At 39.1% G+C, this 27443-nt stretch overlaps 1 protein-coding gene across 8 annotated transcripts in view; it reads right to left on the bottom strand.

Annotated features, from left to right (window-relative positions):
• ARB2A (ARB2 cotranscriptional regulator A) overlaps positions 1 to 27443 on the bottom strand; it is a 363106-nt gene that overhangs the window by 129570 nt on the left and 206093 nt on the right. For all 8 annotated transcript variants that reach the window (XM_075067103.1, XM_032802756.2, XM_075067099.1 and 5 more), the window contains one exon: positions 1285 to 1404. In XM_075067103.1, the coding sequence (XP_074923204.1) occupies positions 1285 to 1404 (120 nt within the window). The remainder of the gene's footprint in view (positions 1 to 1284; positions 1405 to 27443) is intronic.

Raw genomic sequence — 27443 nt, forward strand, 5'->3', positions numbered from 1 at the left:
GACATTGCTCACAGCATTGACTTGGAGGAACTTGTTTCTAAATTTGCTAAACTTAAAGCGTGGAAACATAAATTCTAAATTATAACATGTTACTCTGTGACCGTGTATTGTGTATAATGTATGTGATTTTGGGCGGGGGGGGGAGGGATGGCACAAGATGGAAATATCGCCTAGGGCGCAAAATATCCTTGCATCGGCCCTGCTGACAGGACAGTAAAACATTTGTGGGATTAGATCAGCTACATCATTCTCAAGTTTCAACATGTGCACACTGTTTAAATAAAGCTTGGGGAAGCAATGAGAGAACTGAAATAGCCTTACTTTCCATAACAAAAAAAATCAACAAGAACTGTTAAAATCTTTGAATGACATAAGCATTTCTTCTCTTTGAGCAGAGGTTTTCTCATGAACCAGAGGTGCTCACACATCTATTTTCTCCCAGAGTAACAAAATAGCCAAACAACTTTAACTACATAAACACAGCAACCCAACATATCAGAAGTTCAATTGTGATGTCCTCCCATGAATTTGAATCAAGGTGCAAAACTGCTTGAACATTTTGGCCCTGAACCTGTTAACACTAATGCATATGCTTAATTTTACGCACATGTGTTGTCCCATTGAGCCATTCTTAATTCTGTGAATTTAAACAGGCAGTTTCCTTCCAACGCTTCCATAGAAAATGATATGCAAGTTTGCCTTCCATGGAAGTGGCAAAATCTGCATCTACACACTTTCCTGTACTTCTTTCACACTGCAACTGATCCAGAGCCCAATGAAATCAACAGAAGTCTTTCCTGTGACTTTAATGGGCTTTGGATCAGGTCCTTTATGAGTTTCCCTGTCAACAGGTGCCTCCAAGTTCCCTCACTTGAGTTCCAAACTGCATTGGGGGAAATCATATAAAATAACACTGACTCAGTGAGCGCTACACATTGCATTTATTTGTATTCAGACCCAGCCTAGAACTCACAGAGCACGACAGAACCTGTATTCTCCCTTTTTTTTTTTTTTTGCATACATACCACCAGTCAGGATCCATACATTTTGGCTTCCCTGGCTTCTATAAGCATGAAGCTCTACGTGACTGTCTTCTAATTTGGTAAATAATCAACAGAGGAAAAAAAACTGTTCTAAATTTTTTTTAAACCCAAACATACCATGTGAAAAGCTGTTTAGAGTTCTAAATTATCCACTCCTTTTGGAAAGAGAACATTAAATTTAAACTTCTGCAAATATGTGAAAGCCCTCAGCAAATAGGGCAATGGAAAAATTAACACTTACCAACTCTACGAATGCAAGTCCACCGTAACTGTGAGCGACAAAATATACGTTTTCAGCTGCTGACTCAGCAATAAAGTGGTCCCATACATAAACTGCATGTTCTTCAGGAGAGCCATTATCCTACACAGAGAAGTATATTATTCACTATAATCTTTTGCAAACTGACAGTTTTGTCTACAGGCAACATATTCCTAGTTGTTAAAAGAAATGACAAATACATTTGTGCTAGGGTCACAAAAATTCATTGATTCTTCTTTTTTAAAAAAAATCAACACACAAAACAACCCTGAGAATGTGATTTAAAGACCGCAAAATCTGCTTTCTTTGAATATAAACAAAAAATTGTGCAGTTACAGGAAGTCTAAGTACAATAATGGCATTTCAGCTAAACAGCCTCACTCAAATTTAATACAGAACAACAATAATAATATTTAGTTCCTATATACACTTTTCATCAGTAGATGTCAAAGTTCTTTAACAAAGGAGGTCAGTATCATTATCCCAATTTTACAGATGGGGAAACAGAAGCAAAGAATGACTTGACTGGCCCAAGGTCACCCAGTGGCCAGACGCTGATCAGATTCAAACTTTTGACAAATTTGCGTCAAATATTTGTTCACTAAAAAGTCATTGTTTGTATGAAGCTAAGACTTAATCCAATAAAGAGAATAAGAACAATAATAAAACAGAAGCTTCATCTCACTCTCTAGCATTTATCACACTGCTGCTATACACCTACATGTTCTAACAATACAGAATATGGCCTAATTCCATAATCACCTAACTGAATTTTTACACCATACTTATTCTATGTTATTTTGCAATTACAAGCTAATATACAATGCAGATAGAGCACCTCTTGATCATTTTCTGGTAATACTCATTATTTGGGGGCCTGGGAGTTAGGGGAGAGCAAATTCTCTACGAGTTAAAACCATAGGACCGGTGATCAGAATATCTGTTACTAACTTTCTGTGGGCTTATCAGCAAGGCATTTAACCCCTCTCGCCTCACTTACCTCTTAGTATTAGTACCTCTTATGCAAGTATTAATGTAATAAATATGAAATGCCTGATACTAAGCATCCCTTTGCTAGTTGAAAAGCCATAAATAAGTTATATAAAAATCACAAGTAAGTAAATACCAGTGAGGACAACTGGTAGCCATAGGATTCTAATGATTTCAGAGTTAATTATTCATATAAATTATAAATATTGTAAAATTTTCAAAAATTAGCTTAAATCCCCCTTTTAAAAAATGATGTAGGCACTTAGAAGCCTATGTCCCAATGAGACTTTGGTTCCCAAGTGCCTAAATCACTTTGGAATAAAGCAATTAAGTTCCTAAATCACATGGACAATTTTGAAACTTTTATCCACTGTTCCTTTAACTAGCAGAAACTGAGAACAAAGCTTTACTCCCACCTTTTCATGTACAAGCTCAGACTGGTAACAGGATAGCAAATGTTTATCAAACTTTTAAAACAGCCACAAAGTTCCTTGGACTTGGGCAGATTCTATTATTGATTGACTGACTCTCAATGACACAATGAAGTGTCAGCCTACTAAGTATCAAAAGCTGCATTCATCTCCATGCAAGAGAAGGGATATTTTCTGTCTTTCAACTCTGGTTCTGCAATTTGATCATGAAGATATAAGACTCCAACCACTTGAATCCAAATACATGATCTGCGTCCAAGTAAAGACAGACTGGAATGTGGTTTTTTTTTGCTTCTATTAGCAAAGCAGAGGCTTGTAAATGAATCACTCCCCCCCCCAAGATTTGTTTAAGATAAAATAGAGCAGTATGGTCTGGAGTTTATTAAGGGACGTTATGTATGTTTTACCAGGGATTGCTATAGAAGAAAAATGTTGAAACAAAAGGTTCTCTCTAAGAAAAGTTTAGGAGCTATGGTACTATAAATAACACAATACAATACAATAATAATACTAGCTAAGGAATTTTCCTTAGTCAAGTGAATGAGTTTTACAGTTAGTCTTCAACTGAGAATAAAATTAATCACTGTAAAAACAATTTAATCAAGTTCTGAGCTCTGACAAAGGGAAAGAAGGGTCAGCTATTTTTAGTTAAAAATTATGCGTCAAATCATGGTGCAGCCCATTTTTATTATTCTGTGTACCATTAGGGCAAAAGCACACAGTCTTAGGACTACAGCAGGAAGCTTCCAAAGGATTCAGAAATCAGGTGAGAATGTAGAAATCTACAAATAACTCCCGTTGATTAAAGCAAAACCAAACAGTCCGATAAACCAAAATAATTAACCATTCGATTTCATACATCCCAGCATGAAGATTCAAGATTATTTTTATATACAAATGCAAAAAGAGGCTCTGTCTAAAATTAGTTACTTTGGACTATAACTTCTGTTTTTCGTTTTCATTGTTAAAGTGCCTTAGTGTAAAATAGAGACACAAGGTGGATGAGGTAACATCTTTTATTGGACCAACTTCTGTTAGTGAGAGAGACAAGCTTTCGAGCTACATAGAGCTCTTCATCACGTCTGGGAAAGATATTTGAGTGTCACAGCTAAATACAGGATTGAACCAATAGTTTATCATAAGTAGATATCACATATTCTAAGCAACTCCTCAAGGTGAAGTGCTAGAATGTGGAGCTCGAAAGCTTGTCTCTCTCACCAACAGAAGTTAGTCCAATAAAATATATTATCTCACCCACCTTGTCTCTCTATATCCTGGGATCAACAAGGATACAACAGTACACACATTAATGCAAAATACATTGTATTGTCCTGTATACGCTGCTAATCCACAGATAGCATAAAAAGAGGATCTGTGACAGGGGAACACTACTGGATGAAGTGATACATTTTAAAGTGAAAGCTATTTCTTTATGCTAGGTATCAGAATAACTTTACTTTGAAGCTGGTCAGGATTTCAGGCAACTTTTTGGGACAAGCAAACCAATGCTGCCGCCATGTAAGAGGGAGCTGGCTATCTAACAGAGAGTTAGTCACCACAGTCTCCACAGAACTGCTGGGCTCTTTGGAATTTGAATTTATGCCAATTCCACCTGGGTCTGAGGATTAAGTGGGTCTGTCTGGCCTTGGATAAAGTAGAGTGCTGAGTACCGGAGTTTCAGTACAGAGGGTGACAATCCAAGGTAGCTGTTACTTCCCATTCTTCTACTGCTACTAGAATATCCTGCCTTTACATGTTAACTTAAGTTATTTAATGAAGTGCAGGCGTCTTTGTCATACTTTCCATAATTTTCTGTATGACCACATAAAAAGGGAGTGAAAGGTTATATTACCTACTTCATATGGCAGTTGTGAGGTTTATTCATTGTCATTTGTAAAGTGTTTTGAGATCATTGGCTGGAAGCAGGGGCGGCTCCAGGCCCCAGCACACCACGCGCGTGCTTGGGGCAGCAAGCCGTGGGGGGCGCTCTGCCGGAGCTGTGAGGGCGGCAGGCAGGCTGCCTTCGGCGGCATGCCTGTAGAGAGTCTGCTGGTCCCACGCCTGCTGGTCCCACGCCTGCGGAAGGTCCCCCGAAGCCCCCCCGAAGCCCCCCCGAAGCCGCGGAACCAGTGGACCGTCCACAGGGAAGCCGCGGAAGGCAGCCTGCCTGCCGTGGTTGGGGCGGCAGAATTCCCAGAGCCGCCCCTGGTTGGAAGGCTGCTATAGAATCCCACGGCAAAATTTTCCATCATACATGCCTGAGGTTGGATATCTAAACCCCATAGTTATGTGCCTAAATAAATGGCTTGACTTTCAATGGTACTGAACTTAATAACAACCATGGCCATTCAGAACTCTGAAAATCAAATAATTTATTCAGGATTCTAAACAGATGTTATGTGCCTATCCTGAGGCATCCAACTTTGAAAATGTTGCCTCCAATGTAGCATTATTACTACTAATTTTTGTTTTGGTTTTTGACTCTGACATTCAACTGAAATAAATTCCTTAATACAGATTTTAGATTAAATTTGTCTCTGGTGACTTTTGACTTAAAAGCAGATTTTTTGTGCATTTTACATTTAGTTTGACCTATTTCCTACAAGTTATGGTGAGATTCATTGAAGAAAAATTTATAGCGTCACATTTGTTTGACTAAATTATCTGAATCTTGCTTAAAAAAGAGAATATTTTGGTGGTTTAATATTTCTTGTCTTGTATTTACTACTTGAAATTTAGAAGAAGCTCACTCAGATCAGCTAAGTAATTTTGCAAAACTTTCTAGCTACATAAATATCAGAGAATTTAAGAAGTTATTCTAGTTTAAAAATTTGAGGATCAGCTTCTCCTAGGGTGACCAGATGTCCCGATTTTATAGGGACAGTCCCGATTTTTGGGGGTTTTTTCTTATATAGGTTCCTATTACTCCCCACCTCCTGTCCCGATTTTTCACATTTGCTGTCTGGTCATCCTAGATTCTCCAATCTGCTAAGGCCTCTGAAGTACTGCTTATACAATGTAAAATGGCTGGAATACTGGCTGCAATAGCTAGTGTAAAACTGCTTCCTGTGCCAGCAGCCTTCCAACTCCCGGTGTAAGAAAAGTGAGGAGATATTGTCAGGGGCATGACAAAGTGGAGCTCGTTCACTGGCTCAATGTCACTGAATGACATTACGCCAGTAATGTAAATTAGAGCTGCTCCTCCACAACTGGGTGGCTGACAATCAGGAAGCACTCACATTCCCTCTCCCCTCTCCATTGCAGCTGAGCTCTGCTCAGGTGGAGGGCAGAGTACCTGCCTCAGACCCTAAAATATCTGATGCATAATTTTCAATTTGCTACTACTTTGAAAAAAATTACATAATTCATTTTTTAAAGAAATAATATATTATGAATAGGATTTAACATGCCATTTAATTCACAAACAATGAAATTTGAACCTTTCTTAAGGACTACCTTTATTTCACTACCTTTATTTCACTACAGCATATTAAAGGAACTACAGAGTTTCAGCAGCTAGCTAAAGAAAACCCACTCCTGATTCAAAAACGTAATATAGAACACAGATACCCATCTATGAGGTTCTGGGGAGGTTAATTACAGGAACATAGGATTATCAGATAACATGTTTTTGCCACATGGAACAGTTCCTTTTCAAGAACAAAAGGATCACCAGATGTTTCCAGTAGAAGTAGCATTAAACTTTTTTGGCTAAGATAGAAATGAGCACTCAAAGTATTGTTTTATATCTTTTAAATACTACCCATTAGCAATATATAAAAACACAGAGTAGCTTTCCAAACCAAATGACTATTGCCTCAAAAATGGTCATAAATTGTTAACTTGGAGCTTTTTATTTTAATACAAAAAGTTTAATAAAAGTAATTTAACAGTACATTTAATGAAAATAATATGACAATGATAAATTAATATTTCTAAAGCAATTTTAATATTCTTAGGCCAGATTTTCTGCTGTATCTGAGAGCTGCTTGAAGCAGCAGAGTGGGAGCAAGGGTCAAGAAACAAGTTGTCTGCCTAATCCTCTGATCAGTTGGGCTTTGACTCAGGCCCTGGCATAGGTTAGAAAAATTAGAGGCTGCTCTAATCTATACTAACTCGAACTAAGGACTGTACACTCTCTGAGAAAAAACAGAGTGCAGCAATGCTCTGGCCATGCCTCCTCTGACCTGAAATGCAGAGGTGGCCAAACTGTGGCTTGTGAACTACATATGGCTTTTTTACTGTTAAAGTCCACCTTGTGGCTCTCCCCCACCACATTCTCCACCTACCAGACTGGGGGCGGGGGGGAAGCTCAGGACCTCTGCTTTGCATTGGGGTGGTGGGGAGGGGCTTCTGCCCAGCAGGGAGGGAAGTCTTGTGGCTTCAGCCCCATGGGGTGCACCTGCCGGGACAGAGGGCTTCAGCAGGATGGGGCTGAAGCCTCCAGCCCTGTCAGGCACCTTTCTCAGGGCTGAAGGCCCGAGCATAGGCAGGTGTACCCCGGCTCTCAAACTTCTGAAGATTGTCATATGCGGCTCGCAGGGTCAGTAAGTTTGACCACCCTTGCTCTAGTGCATCCTTTATGCCTGAAAACAGAACCTGAATGCACGTTAAAAACTCTCCCATGCTGGGGGAATTCTTAGCTGGCCACATATGGACAAGTTCTAGACTCTTTTCAGCACTGAAGTGGTACACACGGACCTGAACAATGGGGATAACCATAGCTATGCATGGGTGGAAGGGACCTTGAGAGGTCATCAAGTCCAGACCCCTGTGCTGAGGCAGGACCAAGTAAACCTAGACCATCCCTCAGAGGTTTGCCCCACCTGTTCTTAAAAACCTTCAGCAACAGGGATTATGCAACCTTCCTTGGAAGCCTCTTCCAGAGTTGAACTACCCTTATAGTTAGAAAGTCTTTCCTAATATCTAATCTAAATCTCCCAATACTTCTTCTCTTACCTTCAGTGGACATGGAGAACAATTGATCTCCATCCTCTTTATAACAGCCCTTAACACTTGAAGACTGTTACCAAGTCCCTCCTCAGCCTTCTTTTCCTAAGACTAAAATGCCCAGGTTTTTCAACCTTTCCTCAGAGGTCAGGTTTTCTAAACCTTTTATACTTTTTGTTACCCTCATCTGGACTCTCCAATTTGCCCACATGTTTCCTAAAGTGTGGTGACCACAACTGACCACCATCCTCCAGCTGAGGCATCACCAGTGCCTGTTAATACATACCAAAACTATATTAACCTTTTTCACAACTGCATCACATTGTTCAGTCATATTTAATTTGTGACCCACTATAATCCAGAAGTACTACCACCTAGCAGTTATTCCCCATTTTATAGTTGTGCATTTGATTTTTAGTGTAATATTATCACTTATCTTTATTGAATTACATCTTGTTGGATTTCAGGCCAATTCTCCAATTTGTCAAGATTATTTTGAATTCTAATTGTGTCCTCCAAAGTGCTTGTAACCCTTCCCAGTTTAGTGTCATCTGCATATTTTATAAGCATACTCTCCACTCCAGTATCTAAGTCATTAATGAAAATATTGAATAGTACCAGACCCAGGACTGATTCCTGTGAGATCCCACTAGTTATACCCTCTCATTTTGACAGCAAACCATTTGTAACTACACTTTGAGTATGGTCCTTCAACCAATTGTGCACCTACCTTACAGGATTTTCCTTATTTGCTTATGAGAATGTCATGTGAGATTGTATCTAAGCCTGACTAAAATCAAGATATATCACATCTACTGATTCCCTATTATCTAGTGGGCCAGTAACTCTGTCAAAGAAGGAAATTAGTTTGGTTTGACATGCTTTGTTTTTGACAAATCCATGCTAGTTATTCCATATCATCCTATTATATCTCTAGGTGCTTACAAATTGATTGTTTAATAATTAGTTTCAGTATCTTTCCAAGTACTGAAGTTAGGCTGACTTGTTTATAATTCCCTGGGTCCTCTCTGTTTCCCTTTTTAAAGACAGATACTCCAGTCCACTGGGATCTCACCTATCCTCCATAAATTCTCAAAAGACAATTGCTAATGATTCCAAGAATGGTTCAGCTAGTTACTTAAGTACCCCAGGATGAATTTCATCAGCCCTGACAACTTAGTATATCTAACTTAACTAAATTCTTTCACCTGTTCTTTCCCTATTTTGGCTTCTGTTCCTTCCTCCTTTTTGTTAATACTAATTGTGTTGAGTATCTGGTCACCATTAACCTTCTTAGTGAAGAATGAAGGAAAATAGGCACTAAACACCTCAACCATCTTGATGTCATCGGTTACTAGCTTTCATTCCCTGCTAAGTAGAGGACCTCCACTTTCCTATGTCTTTCTGTTTTTCTTCATATTGCCTTTTATATTCCTTGCTAACTGTAACTCATTTTGTGCCTTAACCTTTCTGATGTTTGTCCCTACAAGAATGTACTATACTTTTGTACTCCTCCTTAGCAATTCATCCATGGTTCCACTTTTTGTAGGATTCCTTTTTGATTTTCAGGACATTAAAGATCTCTGGATGGAGCCATAATGATGACTTATTATTCTTCCTATCTTTCCTTTGCATCAGGATAGGTGGCAGCTCTGCCTTTAATATTGTCTCCTGAGATACTGCCAGCTCCCCTGAACTCCTTTTTCCCTAAGTTTTATTTCCCGTGGGACCTCACCTACCAGTTCTCTGAGGCCCGGTCTACACTACGCGTTTAAACTGATTTTAGCAGCGTTAAACCGATTTAACGGCGAACCCATCCACACTACGAGGCCCTTTATATCGATATAAAGGGCTCTTTAAATCGGTTTCTGTACTCCTCCCCAATGAGAGGAGTAGCGCTAAAATCGGTATTACCATATCGGATTAGGGTTAGTGTGGCCGCAAATCAACAGTATTGGCCTCCGGGCGGTATCCCACAAGTGGCCCCACGTGCGCTTCTGGAAAACACAGCCATCCTGGAAAAAAAAACATCAGATGCAAGGTGGCCAGGTAAAACAGGAAAAAAGCCCCGCAAACTTTTTTGGGAAATAACATTTCCTTGTTGCCCCAGGCGTTGGACTCTGATCAGCAAACGGGTGGGCGATGCAAGTCCCAAATCCAAAGAGCTCCAAGCCATGGAACGCGTAAACGGAGATACTGGAATCCTTGATCCCTGTAAAGGGGAGACCATTCTGTTTCTATAATCAGAAGCTTCCTTTAACAGAAGACGAAAATTGCCAAAGGGTTTGAAAAAAACATCTCCCAGGCCACCAGTGCTGCCGTGACAAAGCCGTACGGAAAGCCAAGATTCCAAGGACCGCTCCAATATGAGAGAGAGGGGGGGTAACTGAGACACCCAAGCTATCCCCACAGTTCCCCACAAGCAAGTCCTCTGAAAAAAAATTAATTTTTGGCATTCTGGCTTGAGCTTCCCAGTGGCCCTGGTAGGGTTTCCAAAAACACATTGGGTCCCCGGCAAGGTTCAGGGTAAAGCTCCGTCAAAATTTACTCCTCCCCCCCACCACATGAAAAAGAAAAAGGACAAAAAGAACTCTTTCTTGACTTTTTTTCCCAATTGTCCCCCACCGCTAACGTCTACTTGAATGCTGGTGGGGCTAGAAACCGCGATGCCTGCAGCAGTGAAGAGCAGTTATCCTGCCTCTCTTCCCCTTCCCCCGTTTGGGCAGAACCGGTAAACAAAATAAACTGGACTGCATCCAAAATTTCAACCATCCAGCCCCCAGTGAGTTGCACCTGGGGCTGGGCCTCCAAAGGTGAAGGCCCCAGCCCAGGGGGGGGGTGCCTGGTACAATAGGAATGGATTTTCCCTGGGTCATTCCCCAGTAGATGTACAGCAAAACGCTGGGTAAAAACCCATCCCTCAAAATCATAGCAAACCTTGGGGGCTGAGGCTCCATCAGCCCCTTCCCTTTCATGTGGGTAAAGAAAAAGTTGTTACTGACTGGAACTACAATAAGCAAAAGTGGGAAAGATGGCCCCTGGGCCCCTCCTCTCCCTACACTTGGCTTTAATGTCCTGCCTGGGGACACTGTCCATAGGCAATCACGGCAGGCTGCCCTCCCCCTATTAATCTCACTAACAAGTCAGCTGTTTCTTATTCCTTGCATTCTTTATAACTTCATGACAGCAAATGGCTGGGACACTGCCATGGTAGCCCAGGAAGGTTGTGGGGGGAGAGCAATGGATGGGGTTGTTGCAGGGGCACCCCCATGAACGGCATGCAGCTCATCATTTCTGCGGGATCTGACACAGAGCAGCTGTGCTCTCTGATACACTGGTTCTCTAGTACCTTGCCCCATATTCTAGGCAGGACTGACTCTATTTTTAGATACCATAAAGAGGGATTGACTCGGGGAGTCATTCCCTTTTTGCCTTTGCGCCCCGGCCACCTCAGAACGACAGATAACCATCATCTTATTGCCAATTTACAATGGCAGCAGATGGTACAGAATGACTAATAACGTCTCTGCTGTCATGCAAAAACAAATGAATGCTGCTGTGTAGCGCTGCAGTATCATCTCTTGTCAGCGGCATCAGGTAGAAATACGTTGACAGTTAAAAAAAAAAAAAAAAAAAAAAAAAGCTGAACGGGCTCCATGGTTGCTGTGCTATGGCGTCTGCCAGGCAATCCAGGGAAAAAGGGCACGAATGATTGTCTGCGTTGTTTTCCGGAGGAAGGAATGAGTGACAACATTTACCAGAACCACCGCGACAATGATTTTTGCCCCATCAGGCACTGGGATCTCAACCCAGAATTCCAAGGGCGAGGGAGACTGCAGGAACTATGGATAGCTACGGAATAGCTACCCACAGTGCAAAGCTCCAGAAATCAACGCTAGCCCAGACCATGGACGCACACCACCGAATTAATGTGCTTAGTGTGGCCGCATGCACTCGACTTTATACTATCTGTTTTACAAAACCGGTTTATGTAAAATCGGACTAATCCCATAGTGTAGACATACCCTGAGTCTGTTAAAGTCTGCTTTTTTTTTTTTTTAAGTCTATTGTCCTTATTCTGCTGCTCTCGCTCCTTCCTTTTCTCAGAATCATAAAATTTATCAGCTGACATGAAAATACACTATGTCATAGTCTTGTTTTTGTTATCCTTGGTACTGTTTTGTCCAATTTTAACCCTACAGAACTTAATTATGTTGTATATTCATATTAACAACATCTCAGAATCTGTAGAATATTAACAAGAAGCACTGTTTTATAAAATGCTGCCAAAAGTCTTCTGTTTCAAGCAGATATAATATACTGCTTGCACTATGAAAAAATTCAGCTGTACTGTTGCAAATAGCAGGTAAAATACTTTACCTTGTAACTTCATCAGAAACAAACAAATGATTATGGGTAAATTCTCTGGCAAGTCTATTTTGCAAACAACATAATGAGTAGCCTCATTTTTTTGTTTGTCATTTTTGCAATATTATATAGTCTGCCAGTGTAAGAGTTGTAAGATATATAACATTTTAATGAATCAAGCCATTAGAGTACACAGATAAGCAGTGTGCATACAGTAAATACAGTGCTATGTTCTGCTGCATTCAAAATACAGGTTGAATTTACTAATGTAATATTGCAGTCATTAACTGTGAAATACCACACTGAAGTGAGGCAGGAACCAAAGCCTTATCAACTATGCCAGATTCTAACACCTAGACACTGCAAGGTCTGCTGTTATGATGGACTACCTGAGCTGATAACACATGGAATTATCTAAACAACATTTGCATATTTGTGTAATTATTTCCTAAGGTTAATTAGCTCACGCAAAGCAGCTTGCCCTTTGAGACTGCTCACAGTGACAGGTTCACATATTTCTTGTTCCAGTGCCAAATTTTACAGATTTTTTCCAGCTAACCTGTTGCTGGAAAGTTACAAATCCAGCAACATGGTCAGTGCCCTTGGTAGTTATGATTTTCAGGAGTGGTTGAGCCAGCTCAGAACGAGGCCTAGATAACTAACACTGAGCTACTACATATACCACTTTAAACTTTTAATCAATTTCAACCGTGTTCCCAGAAGATAAACTTAAAATTGATTTGATTTGATGTACTAATTCTTTCTTTTCCATGTTGATATTTTAAAGCCAAGTAATTCAGGTACCCTAATATTTTCTAAAAGAGAGAAATGTATACAACAGTCCCACTTAACTGAATTATTTTAAAATAGCCTCACATAAAGTAAGTTTAATAATACTGTATTTCTCTAGTTTATCTTTCATCCTAGGATCTCAAAACCTTGTTATATTTCTGTGCACTCAGGTGGAGTTAAATATATAGGAAACGAGTTACACTTTGAGTCAGTAGCAGAATTGTGAGAAGAGTCCAGAACTCATGTCTCATGATCCTGCTTTAAACATGAGATAATACTCTTTCCCTTTAAGCCACAATTTTTTTTATGTATTATGATTCTTATTATTATAAAATTCATCCCTGTTGCCTGAACTCCAAAAAGTGAAATTTTATTGGGATAATCTTTTATAAATAGCAATTCATCTAATTTGACTGAAAACCATTACATACAAATATAAAAAGCAATTAAGGAGATATTCATTTGATGTTGACCATGTGGATATTACCTAGAGAATGAGCATCTTGTCATTAGAGCTAGGGTTGAAAGAGTATTTCACTTGTGACCAATTAACTAACACACACACACACACACACACACACACACACGTTCTCTTTACAAAAAGACAATATCTTAAAAAAAACAGGCCAATGTTAAAAGTTATAATGTCTGGAATGATCAGCAGTACACTCCTTCATCAACTCATTCTACTTGACTCCCACCTTCAACTCACATTTCATTTAACCTCCTCAAATTCACAGCAGCATATGCATTGAACACAACAACAAATCACTAGGATTTTACTGACAATTGGTTCTTTGAACAGGAATTGGGATTTTCAAAAGTTATAGTACTTTGGTTTTTTTATATGTATTTGAAAATTTGGTGGTGGAAGATGGTGAAGGGAACAGAAGGCGAAAATTTTTCCACATGAAAATGTTAAATACTTGGGCTGGGATTTTCATAAGCACTCAGTGTTCTCCTACCTCTGTTCCCACTGAAGTCAGTGGGACATTTGCCACTGACTTTAATGCTATCAGAGCTACAGCCAGTTCTGAGACCTTTTGAAAAACCCATAAAAGTTTTTTATCTGGAAAATGCTAAGCATTTAAAGTTTACCTACATGGCAATCTTCTTTTTCCTGTCTCTCTCTGTGTCCTCTACTCAGTTCACTGCATCCTCTTTCATGTCCCCTTGTCCTCTGCAACTCTGCACTGCCCTTCTTAGCTCCCTGGTCCCTTTCACCTACACTTCATCCCACTTTCATGTCATACCACGTCGTTTCCTATCTCTCATAGCCCTCAATTCTAAGATCAGACAGCACATCTGACAACACCAAGTTCCCCTCCCAGTCCACTGCATTTCCCTGCCTCTTCCTCATGCCCTTTCCCAGACACCTGCCTGCTCTTTCCCTTATCACCACTAATACAAGCCTGTCAGCAGCTGCTCAATTTATAAACTTTTAAAAACTGATCTGAAACTCTGGTTTGCATACACCTGAAACTAACGTGGGGCCTGGGTGGTGACAATGGCTGAAACCTCTCTTGGGGCAAAAAGGCTGCAGCAAGAAGAAACAAAAAAGAGGGGGGAGCAAGAAAAAAAGGAAGCAAGATATTTACCCTGCCATTTTAAATCACAGACCCATCTGTTCAGAGTATCTCCAGTCCATCTTAATGCACAGGAAGTCTGTAACTGTAGCCACTGGAGTCTCTTACCAGCACTCTTGGGTGTCACACTTTATTGGAGTCACAGAGCTGCCAACTCTCACAATACTATTAGAAAGGTGTTTTTAAAAGTTTTTCACAGGTTTCTTTTGCAAATTTTTGCCTTTATATAAAATGGCCACCATTTTCTATTAGTTTCATTATGACTGGAGACAGGTTGTCCCCAGTTAAAATGGTCATTATCAGTTGTGACTTGTAATGAAGATCTAATGGGGATAATCCCAACCCAATTAAACTGTCTCCCCTTTTATTTTTAATCAAACTAAACTCTTTGTGGCAGATACCTTCCCCTTCCATTTCTCTCCAACACTGCAGTGGAGAGAACAGCAGGAGGGGGTAAGGGAAGAAGAGGCTGGCAGCCTTTAGGCCCTTCAGGGCAGCCCCATAGAGTCCAATAAGTGGAGGGAACAGATGGTAGTATCTATTCTAGAATCTTCCTTACAGCAGCACCAGAGACAGAAGTCTGAGGAGAGAGGGACTGAGGGCCTCTTAAGAGAACAGTTCCAACCACTGAAAGTATGAAAATACAGAACAATGCTAATATCAGAGCATGCTCGCAGACTGCCTTTTTAGTCATCTCAGAGGCAGAAACAGAGTAGACCAAGAGATGAAGCACAGGGCAGTACATCTGAAAAGCAGTACATGAGACTCAATGTGGGAGAAAGCTGAGGCAAATGGACTGGGGAACTGGCCAGCCTGTGATTCTAATAAGGCAGCAGGAACACCAACGCGTAAACAGAAAGCAAAGGGAGTGGTGGAGCCTGTGACTTTCTGAGGGATAAAAGAGAGCTGGAGAAGGGTGTAACCATCACATACTATTTCTCTTCAGCAAAGAAAACAAATCTTGAGTTTCTAGGACATGCCACTTAAAATATTCAAAAATGACCTTCCATTAACTTTTAAAAAGCATTATAACTTTCAAACTTTTCTGATTTTAACCAAACTTTCCAGAAAATCCCAACCCTTCAAATTTCAGAAACTCCTTAGTTTCCTGAGGGGAAAAAATGGAGGGAATAGAAAATTGAACTTATATGGGAAGGTAGCTTCAGCCTTAATAATGAAGTGGCTATTGCTGCTTCATAATATAGATTTGTAGGAAGAATGGAGGTGGAGTGTTGAGATTGTAATGGCGAAAGCCTTGTGCCCTAGGATATCCCAGGCAATGGGAACAGCATGGAAGAAATACAAGATGGAAGAGGAAGAAGAAATCAAATGGAATGGTGAGACTGTAGTGGAACAAAGTGGTCCTGGTTGGATGTAATAAAAAGTGTGGAAATGATCTTTAAAGGTGAAAACAAGCAACAAAAGTTTGGGGAAGCAGGTGAAGGTGCTCCTAGATGGTCACAAGGAGAAGAATGATAAAGATTGAGTGACAGGTTAGGAAGATGACTTTAGCTGTTGCATTCTGAATGAAATGGAGGCTACAAGATAAGAGGGAGGCCTCTGCATGTGTAACCTCTGTGTAACCTCTCATCTATCTTACTTGTAAAATAAGTGAATCATAGAGGCCTTTCCCATAATGTAACAATATGAGGCCTTAGTTAATAATAAGGGCTCTGAAATACATAGAAATATTAATAGTAGCCAACTGAAGGAATTACAGCTAGAGCTGTCTTGTTACTTGCAGTTCAATGTGCATTCCCTTAGGCTATGGGATAGCCCTAGTCTCAAAATGCATAACATTTTACCAGATAGGTAAAACAGGCACAACAGACAAAATAAATGCATGAGTTTCATGTGAGATTTGTGACACCTGGCAGATCTGAGGGTGGAACCTGAAATTACTCCTAAATTATGAGTTAGAAGACTGAGAAAATGTTGGCATCATCAACACTAATACAGAACACAGGACAAGATGGTTTGAGAGGAAAGACTGAACTCAGGCTTTGCCATGCCATGAACTTGGAGATTAAATTGTTTTGTGAGCTTTGACGCAATAAACTTCTGAAAATTAAGGATTGAGTCTTAAGAAAATCTTGTCAATACTTCCTGGCTTAGAAAAGTGGCTGTGGAGAGCCATGAAATCAAAAGGAAATAAGGAAAACAAGAATTCCATTTCACAAAAAAATGTGGAGGTTTTGACATTTGGGTTCATTCCACAAGGGAATTAAAACTATACCTTTCAAAAAAAATTAAAAATCAGAGAAAAACTCCAATTCTTGAATAGCTAATAGCCCAATAGTTAGGGAACTCACCTAGCATGTGGGAGACCCACGTTCAAATCCATGGTCTGAATCAGTTAGACCAGGGACTTGAACCTGGGCTTTTCACAACTCAGGTGAATCCTTAGTACTCTGTGTTTTCAGTTTTTATTTGTTAAAAAAAAATCTGGGACTTTTTCAGTGTTTATTTTCCAAACATTAAAACCAGGATGAAATTGGGTTAAAAATTAAAAAAAAAATAATCAATAAAAATCAGGGGAGAATAAACCTATTGTAATATACACATTTTACAACAGTATAATAGAATTTTTTTTAAATGTACAAAGCTATATTTGTCTCTCTCAGAGACAGTAGTTTTTCCAGAAATTGTGGTTTGCATATGCTCACATACTGTTAGTCAAAGTATCTTCACTCATGTTGAGCCTTTTGCGGTCCTGGAGGCAGTCCAACTTTGAAAATAAGTGCTCTGCATCAATAGATCCAAGGGATACACTCAAAGCTCGCTGTGCCACTTTGCTCAAGTTGGGAAGTGTGTCTTGATGACCATTCCAAACAGCCAGCACATCCAGTTTCACATTATCAAGGTTAGGGAAGTTTATGTAAGTAATAAATTCCCATTTCAGATTTAAATTTCATCTGTAGTGGCAAATGGTTGAAACATTCTGGCATAATGATCATAGTCTACTGCAAAATTCACCTTGAGGAAGGGGTGCAACATGTGGATGACATTCCAGAAAGAATCTTCAGCACCAAACACTTGAGGGTTCAGATTACGAGCCATGACACTTGGGTTCTCCCATTTCTCGCTGAGCATTGTGTTAAAGGGTTTGGTTCTTGTATTCCAGGGTGGAAACAGCTGGGTATTTCTCCTGAAGCTTTTGAGCTCAGTTTGGCTAGATTTTGGTTGTTAGGATCCGGTAAATGTCTGTATTGGCAAATCTGTTGGTAGCAGTCAGAGAAAACTCCAGTGTTTTCTCTGTGTCACACAATGAGTCCAAGTTTTTAACAATGAACAGAATCTGGCAGTCATTTTGGTTATTTGCCAGTCTCTTCAGAATTTATGCTTTAGAACCAACAAACTCAAGATGATCTAGGAGACACATTAGCACAGTCCACACATTATTTACATGACAGGTAGTGAAACACAAGTTCATCCACTGATATGGCATAATAGGGGTAGGTAATCAGCAGTTGGCTCTGCACTCGTCTCTCACTGTGCAAAACAAAGCCTTCAACTTGTTTGCATGCTTGAAGATAGCCCCAAATCCAATGATGCAAGATTTCACACCTTTCATTTGTTCTCTAGCAGTAGTTGCTGATAATGCAACGTTAATCAGTAGAGCAGGACAGGTAATACACAGCAGCTCTGGTTTCTGGTTGTGTTTAATCTCCCATGCAAAATGTAGCCATGTAGAAAGCAAAGTTAGTTGTGGCCACATTTTCCCAAATTAGTTGGTACATCTCAAACATGTCAGTTATTGCTGCCTCAACAAAACAGCTGTCAGCAGAGGGGATGAATGTCACATCAGCACAAAACAATGGAGGTTTATTCACTTTGAAACCAAACAATGAAAATCAAACGCCAAGAATTGGACAGTTCAAAGCATCTGGAGACTTGTCAAAAATCAGACAAGACACCACATTTCCATCAATTCGTTCTATCAGTTTAGATACTAAAGTATCGTCATATTCTTTCAGATACTTATGAGTGAGGTTGTCTGCATTAGGAAGGGTTTTTTCTGCTGGACAGTATTGTTGCACAAAGTCACAGAAGGCCCCACTTCTGTTAATAGTGGTTGTCTGGAGAAACAAAGAGCATGCACAAATTCATTGACACAATTGTGCTATGTCCTCTCTTTCATTAAAGCTCTGCTATTGACTGTTTATTCTGAAGCACACTTTCTTCTTCAAGCGCCTTGTGTCACTTGCTTTTGACATGCTCCTTTATTCCGTCAGTGTGAGCACTGACCTCAATGCTGCAGTACTTGCAGAGCAATACATCCTCTTCACTCGCATCTTAATTTTCTTGAAAATGTCTAAGCACTGGATTTGCTTGTTCGTATTCAGGCATAGATTTGTGGTTTTGCCCCATGTTTACCTTTTAACCTTATCTATTTGTAACCCCAAAGGAGTTTACCTAGGTTCCTGGAGCTCTCTGTGCTGGTAGTTCAGAAAGAGACACACTGTCTGCGGTAGGAAGGAGGAGCCAAGGGAAGACTTGGAGTCCGCTAGGCAACCAAGAAGAAAAGACACTATTTAAGCTACAGGGGGGCCTGCTGGTTTGGGGAAGGATTGCAGGTGTGCCTGCTAAAAGGAAGGGATAGAGTAAAATGACCCGCATGGGAAAGCCCAGGAAGAAGAGCTAGCTTGACTAATAGAGAGTGCAATGCCCTTCTCTGGGGCCCTGGAGGTGGGACAAGACAGTTTGGGGGTAGTCTGGAGTCAGCCACAGAAAGGGCAGGACTGGTTGTGTGGGGATCAAAAAGAACCCAGGCTTGTCCATCCAAACCCATAAGGAGATTGGCACTAAAGAAGGTAACCGGGTGGATAGGGTGCATTGGATATCTTCATCTGTGGAGGATTGTTTAAATTCAGTGCCACACTAAACATACAAAACGAAATAGGCATGCATCATCCCCTTGTGAGTCAACTGTAGCACAATATTAACGTTTCTTTTTTCCGACCTCCACAGTGTGTGTGTATGCTGTGTTTTACACAGTGGAACTGGTTCAATCTCAGAGTTGCGGGACACAACGATCGTGTAAGCTTTAGTGTTTAACAAAAATAAGCATTCAAAAGATACTGAGTGGATTGATAAACAGGTGTTAAATTAGTAAAAACTGAATTCCTTTAATTAAAAAAACTGGTAATTTATCACTGATAATCAGTAAAAACTGAAAACACAGAACACTATGAATGCCCTGCTCAACAAGCTATAGGCTATTTGGGGTGAGCCTCTTTCCTTCTCTCTGACCATTCTGGACCTGTGAAAACCTTCTCAATAAATTTTTTATCAAAACCAATACATTTCCATCCAGAGTTTTAGTGCTGATGAATTGGTATTTTCTGACACAAAAAAAAATAACAAGAGTTTGTCAAAGAATTCCCGAACAGCTCTGTTGGTTGGTTGCGGTTTCCCCCCCACTTCATACATTAAATAATTTTGTATTTGTATTGAGAAGCACAGTATAAATAATTTTTAAAAACAACAAAAAATGCAGCAAAGCAAGAAATAGGCGGATATTCAGATCTCCAGTAGTTTGAAAGGATAGTGACAAAAAATAGGTGACACAAAGGTTATTGTCCAACACAAGACAATTTTATTTCCAGTCCAAATGGTAATAGTCATCTCAAAAAATAACCTCCCACCCTCAAAGACTTGGCAAACAAACTGTGATTCAGTGCACTTTCTTGAAATGTTCACTCTGTCCTGAAAAATATACTGAGCATATTTGATAGTTCAGCATATGGGGCAGAGGCAGAGCAGAGATATGAAGATCTTTGAGCCATGGAAACAACTTGAGCTCATTTTATATTTATATTAAATAAAATATACCTATTCAGTTAAAATGTCCGCATGTATGTGCTCTTTTCAAATGTCACATCCCTAGGAAGTGAGTTCTCCTCATTTTCCACTGCAATTGCAATCATATTCTGCTTCGCATTGCATCCCACTTTTCCCACCACAGACAAAAGCTGGTCTTTCTCCAATGGTGAGGGATCATGGTCAGGAAATAAAATCCAGGGACAGAGTTGTGTGTAAGAGAGAAGAGGGGAACGGGACTGTCATAAACAGATAGTTAAGGGTTAATGTTCTTTCACCTGCAAAGGGCTTACAAGCAGAGAACTGACACCTGACCAGAGGACCAATCAGGAAACCGGATTTTTCAAATCTCAAGGGAGGGAAGTTTTAGGTGTGGGTCCTTTGTTCTGTCTCTGTTGCTCTCTAGTCTCTGAGGGGATCACTCTATCTCCAGGCTTTCTAATCTTCTGTTTCCAAGTTGTAAGTACAAAGGTAGAAAGACAATAGGCTTATATTGTTTTTTTTTTGTATTTACATGTGTGTAGCTTGCTGGAATGTTTTAAATTGTATTCTTTTTGGATAAGGCTGTTTATCCATTTTTCTTTTAGCCAATAACCCTGTATATTGTCCACTTGATACAGAGACCATTTTATGTCTTTTCTTTCTTTTTATATAAAGCTTTCTTTTTAAGACCTGCTGGATTTTTCCTAGTTGGGGCTCAAGGAGATTGAGTCTGCAGCTCACCAGGAAATTGGTGGGAGGAATTGAAACAGGGTGATCTTCCAGGGTCATCCAGGGAGGAAGTAACGAGGAGACAAGGGGAGGGGGTTATTTCCCTTTGTTGTGAGACTCAGGCCATCTGAGTCTTGGGGTCCCCCAGGGAGACCAGAGTGAGCCAGGCACTGGAATTCCTGTCTGGTGGCAGTGCTATCAGATCTAAGCTGGTAATTAAGCTTGGAGGTTTCATGCAGGCACCCATTTTGGACGCTAAGGTTCAGAATTGGGACTTATGCCTTATGACAGGGGCCATCAAAATGAGTCACTTTTTCCTCATATAGCCCACCTGTCTGAATACAGGTTGTAAAATGAACCAACTAACTCTAAGTCAGAAAGGCTAAGGAGAGCTCTCCTAGCAACTTAGTAAATACTGTTCCTGATCAGCTAGCAAGGGTCACTATTAAATATGAAATTTGTTCTTCCCTCCTTCCTGAGGACTATCCATAGTACATCTATGTAGTACATGGAGTCCTGGCAGGCAGCAGTGTGCCATTAAAAATCGGCTTGCGTGCCGTCTTTGGCACGCTTGCCATAGGTTGCCGACCCCGCTCTAGGCCATAGAGACAGCCCTAATTTACAGTACCTTAACAGATGAACAATGACTTAAAATCATGGAGTGAAACTGTCAATGCCTACAGCCACTTTTCATAACTCATTCATAGCAGAAATGCCAGTGGTCTCAGCTGAATTCTAATGCATTTTTGGCTTAATATATTTCAATTTCAGCAATTTTATGAGGCCTTTATAAAGTTTCTACAGTGTCAGGATTACAAGATTAGACGTATGTTAAAACATTCTCACTACAGGTGAGAATTCCTGATTTTACATTTTAATGAAAATATGGAACATTTTGCAAGTCGGGCTCAACTTTTGAGTTAAAAAAAAATATGGGAAGCTTTTACTATAGCCCCTTCCAGATCTGTTTTTGACAAGTCAAAAGCATCTTGCAGAGAAATGGTGACATTTTGCTTGTGACACAGGAACACAAGAGATGCCACAAGAGAGCAGCTTAGTGGTCCTTCTAGTTCTGTATCTGGTCTCTATCAGTGATTGATACCTCATGCAATATACTTCACAAACTGCATAATGTGATATGGTGGTAGTAGTGGGGCTTTGGGCATGGGAGGGATTTCTTTCCTAATTCCACAGGTGATCATTTTACACTTGGAAGCAGGAGGGCTGGCATGTCTTGTAGCTTCCTGATCTAGCTAATGTAGCAGCAAATATTTTTCATGTTCTGAAATCCTCAATGACTTCATGCAACAATGAACTTCTTATTCACCATGTAAAAAGAGTATTTCTCATCTAAATTTGTTGGTTTCAGTTTTCTTGACTACTATAGCCCCCGAATTTTATATTATAAAATGGAGTAAAACATTTTTTTTCTCACAGTATTCTAATTATAATGATAACTTGAAGGTGTTTCCTGTTTATAAGGCAATAACTGCATCTTATGCTAAATAAACTGAGGTTAAAGTGTCGTAGAGCAAACAATCTCCATGGTCAAAGGCCATGTTTGTCAGCCATGATAAGAGATGAGGTTCCTGGTGCACTGGGTTGGGGTGACTGAATATAGAGATGGTGTTGTTGCTGCTAGTAGATCAGACACAGTCAGCCTTTGGCTGAATGCATCACTTTGCTACCAAAGCCTTCTCCTCACTAAGTCTGAGTAGATGGTGGGAAAGGAGAAAAGCTGAGCCACAGGTTGGTTCTGGATGACTATTAACAATGCTTTCCAGTAACACGAGATTAACAAAAATAAAATAATTTATCTTGTCAGTTTGGGACTGTGGCCATGGGTCTGCACACACACCCAAAAATACATATTTAGCAATCAGTTGCTCCCAACCAAAAAAGGCCAGCTGATGATTAAGATCTTTCCCTCTCAACAGGCCAACCAGGCTTTTGCCCCAGAATAACAGCAATATAGTTTTGCTTATATTGTATTTCAAACTGCACTGGAAGGGCTAGGATTCTCCAAATCAAGTTATCTATCACTCAGTCAATAACCTACACACAAATCTGAAAGATATTTATTCTGGGGATGATAACGTTGCTGACTCATAGGGAGGAAAAGAGAATGTAAGAGAGCAGAATAGGAGGAAGGAGGGAAACAAATCAAAGGAAGTTAATTTTTTTTTTTATATACGCAATTCTCCCCCTCCCCATTTTTTTTTTTTTTTGACTGTTATCAGCCCCATGATCTTTGCTTGTTGGTAATTTTCCCTTTCTCTCACCTAATTTGTAGGGTTTTCCTGTTTCACTTGAAGGGAGTGAGTGCAGCAGCATCTTTGTTGCTGGCAGACACCTTCAAAAATTCTGAGTACACAAGTCAGCCAGAGCAGAGGTATAATAATAATAATAATAATCAGAGCAGGGAGATTTGCATACTTAGAATATGGCTATTGATAAATAACTGTACAGTTAGTATACAAATTCCTGCACTTTGATTCATAATAATGGCTATCAGCCAATCTGAGCCCAGGGATTGATATACTGTATGTTATTGAGAAATAACCATAAGAGTGATTATGCAAATCAGACACCCAAAACCAGATCACAGGGAATTGCATAACTGGTAAAAATTCTGAATAGCTAAGACAATTGTATTTCAATACAATATTTGTTATTTTACATATCCTTTTTCTCTTCTCCTTTTCAAACTAAATAATCCAAAAGCTTTAGACTGCACCCACAATATATTTTTGTCAAACATACTGTAACATTTATAAATATGCCTTTTATGAGATAAAGTAATTTGAACAAAAGAACATTTCCAAAACAGTACACCATCTTCTACATGTGCAGCTGTTTCTCTTACCACTCACATTTCTGTCAGTTAATGGAGTAATCGGGGTACAAGGTAAATCAAAATTAATTCTGATTTGCAAAACTTTTACAAATGGAATATATTAATGTGAAACAAATAATGATCATTCTAAGATTTCTTTACTGATTGTAGGAGACTTTCTAAATATAAATATAAAATATAAAAAAGCCAAATGCTCTGATATTTTATTATATCTACAACATTAAACTCATAATGGAAATCATACAAAAGTGTTATTTTTCTGTTTCCTAAAGTGTGTTGCTTTCCAGTTTTTTCAATCTGTTTATATGTTGTAATGAGAAACAGACATTTTTGAACCATGTTATTGCAGGAAAAATAGACTTTTGGCCAAGAAAAATGTAGATTTCCCACCACAGGAAACAATGAATCTAACAAACTTCAACACATTTAGGTAAAACAACAACTTATTATTTTCATTAACAGTTTTCATTTCAGAACAAAGTTAGGCTCCAAAGTCTCTATAACAGTTTATATCTGTTATGTGAATTAAACTAAATAGAATGGCTTCACCGTATATTTTTCCTCTTGACTTTTTTGACTCTACTTATTATAGCAGCCTGAATTATTTAAATAAGAGGGATTTAAGATGCTCAAAGCTATTTGATTTTTTATAATTAAAAAAATATGTTCTCTGGGTATGCATTTTAAATAAACTGATAGCGTGCTTATTTAATTTAGTAAAGTTTTTATGAAATATATCTTATTACAGGATCTTGGCCTCTTCAAATTAGTTGTAAGTAATTGTCAATAGTTTCTAAAATAATTATCCATATTAAAGATAGACACAAACTATACTCCCAGATATGTATATCTGTCAGTTTCTGTTTCAATAAAAGATCCTGAATTCAAAAACATAGGTTTTTTTGTTAGTTCAGATTTAGTTCTGGATCTGAACTTTGCTGCTCAGGCCCATCTCTAATACATTTTCATTTTCTTCATAGATCCAGGTGACAAATGGTATGAAATTGCTTTTAAACGTAAGGCACACCAAAACAACTTTAGGACACAAGTATTTTAGTTAAGAATTGAACTCTGTGACTCCATCATGTTCACTGATTTGTTAGGTTACATTCCTTTTTGTTGAGATAAGTCAGAATTGCATTATAGCAATAGATTGCCTATCGTTGAAGATTCAGAACACAAACGAGGACAGAGATCAATAGATACTACAATTCTTCTAATGCAGTGTGACTTTTTAAAAACTAAAAACATCCAACCTTATACCAGAGTAATAGATAGCTTGGTTATATTTTAAGTCAGCACAAAGGTATACATCTTAAAGGCAGGACATTTAGTTCACAGGATATTAGTACAAGAGGGTTGGGCAAAAAAGGATTTTTATACAGTATAAAATTATCAGGACTAGACTATCACACTGTGCCTGTGCTGGCGTCTAGCTAATCTGACAATATTTGTCAGTGCATTGTTTCAAATCAATAACTAATTAACAAAGTACAAAAGATGTTGCACTGTTTCTGAAGCTCCTTGTTGAAAATGACTTTTGGTTGCACATGGGCAGAAAGGTCGTTTTTATGACATCTTCACAAGTCTTTCAACATCTTGCCACTGTCAGATTAAATTACTTTTAGCAATTAATTGTCATAAGTTAAAACAGAATCACATTTGTTACAGCAGGTTGTCATAATGACATGGTGAGTAGTTGTTATGATAGAGGGTCAGTGGAAGAAATTCATATCAGATCTTAATTTTTTTGGTTGACCTAACTGGAAGATTGGGAGCAAATCTTCTAACTCAAGCAGCACAGGCTAAACCTTGGGGGTCTTTCTGGGATTACATACGAAGAATAATTGAAAGGAAATTCCATAGATACCTAGAAAATCAGCAGTTAATATTTTTTTTAAGGTATATTCAATCCAGGAAGTGCATATGAGGGAAAAAAACCCTCAAATCTTAGAACTTCACAATGACATATTATTGTGAAAAAAACAAGATTTCTCTAATCCCATTTTTAGTCTTCATTAACCAACTCTGTTTATTTCATATGTGCCTTAACATAGAAGTTTAAACAGATTTAACATCTGGAAACAACACATATTCAAAATGATAATGTTTACTTTCTGTGAGGTTTAGATTCTATTTTAATAAGAAACTATTCTACGCTCCAAGTCAATTTTTGTTATAATGGATGCAAGTTGTCACTACCATAGATAGTATTCAGCCAGTATTTCAGTTATAAAAATCTACGTTTATATATGTAACTTGGCCATAATTTGCACCAGGCTAAAATTTAATAAACAAAATCCCAATCAAAGAATATATTTATTTAATAAATGTTAATGCACATTCCAATCCTCTGATGGGACTTTACTCTTCCAGCACTTTACCAGGACCTCTCAGAAGAGTTCCAGTTCACTCAAGACACTCAACAGTGATATGATCCTTGTGGTAGGTCACTATCTTAAAGGAGGCTATGGTTACAAATGTAAAACTTCAACTTCACATTGGTTTAGATTATCCCATCTGTTCACATAATATAATGGGTCTATCTTTGTTACACCTTCGGTAATTTGGAAAAAGCCACTATTCTGGTGACTGGCAAAGGTAAGATGTGTATTGTATTAAAGATTTCCCCCCTCCCTTTACTATGCATTCAAACATTATGTATGATTAACAACTTCTCTTTATCACAAGTACAAATCCTTTAGGCCTGCATTAGGGATTAGTAGTGGTGTCTGTTGGGACATCAGGAGCGGGGTGATGATTCAAGGCCTTCTAAATCTATATACAGATTTTGGAGATGCGGAGGAGAACACACAACTCCTGCAGAGTTGAAGACAAGCCCAAACAAAAGGCAGTAATAAGGACTTGCGCCCATTGGAAGGTGGTGTCTGTATATAAAGACTAGTGGATATTTCAGAGCAACAGGCTTGGTAGCCTATAGTCTGGCAATAGGCATGGAGTTTGGTGCCCTTGGATTTGAGGTTAAGGCACTGGACTGGGACTGAGAACTGGATTAATTTTTTTGCTCTGCTACCCCACTGCTAATGTGGAGAAGTACCTTATTCCTGAATGCTCAGTTTGATCAAGGGGATCTCCAACTGGTTCTAATGTGTCTGTGCCTCAGTTTCCCATCTATAAAATGGGGATGGCACCTTTCTACCTCATGGGGGTATCTGTCAGGATAAATTCATTAATGTTTGGGAAATACTCAAATATGAAGGAGATGGATTTAGATGGTAGAGTAAGGTGTCTGAATCAGTCAGCAGGGGGATCTGATAACATCTAAGCTACAAGGTCTTCAACTGCTGTTCACTAATATGTTAATAAAGTTGCAGCCTATTTTCTTCCAACATTCTATCTTCATTCAGTAGGCTAATAGCCACTTTGGATGTAACAGGGTGATTTTTTTGTATTCCTGGAACTGAAATCTGTTTTGAAGTTTAAAAGAAAAGTTTGGGGACTTAATTTAACAATGTGGACTACAGCCTTTTTGCTGGAGAAGTAATGGGGAAGAGAGAGAAAGGGGCATATGGACACTATGGAGTACAACCCAAGAACAGTATGCTAAACTATATTCTAGGACTTTTACTGCACTGTAGAATTTCCCCATGGTGAGTTGGCACGCGGCAATAA

The sequence above is a fragment of the Chelonoidis abingdonii genome, chromosome 6 (assembly GCF_003597395.2).
Source record: "Chelonoidis abingdonii isolate Lonesome George chromosome 6, CheloAbing_2.0, whole genome shotgun sequence".
NCBI lineage: Eukaryota > Metazoa > Chordata > Testudines > Testudinidae > Chelonoidis > Chelonoidis abingdonii.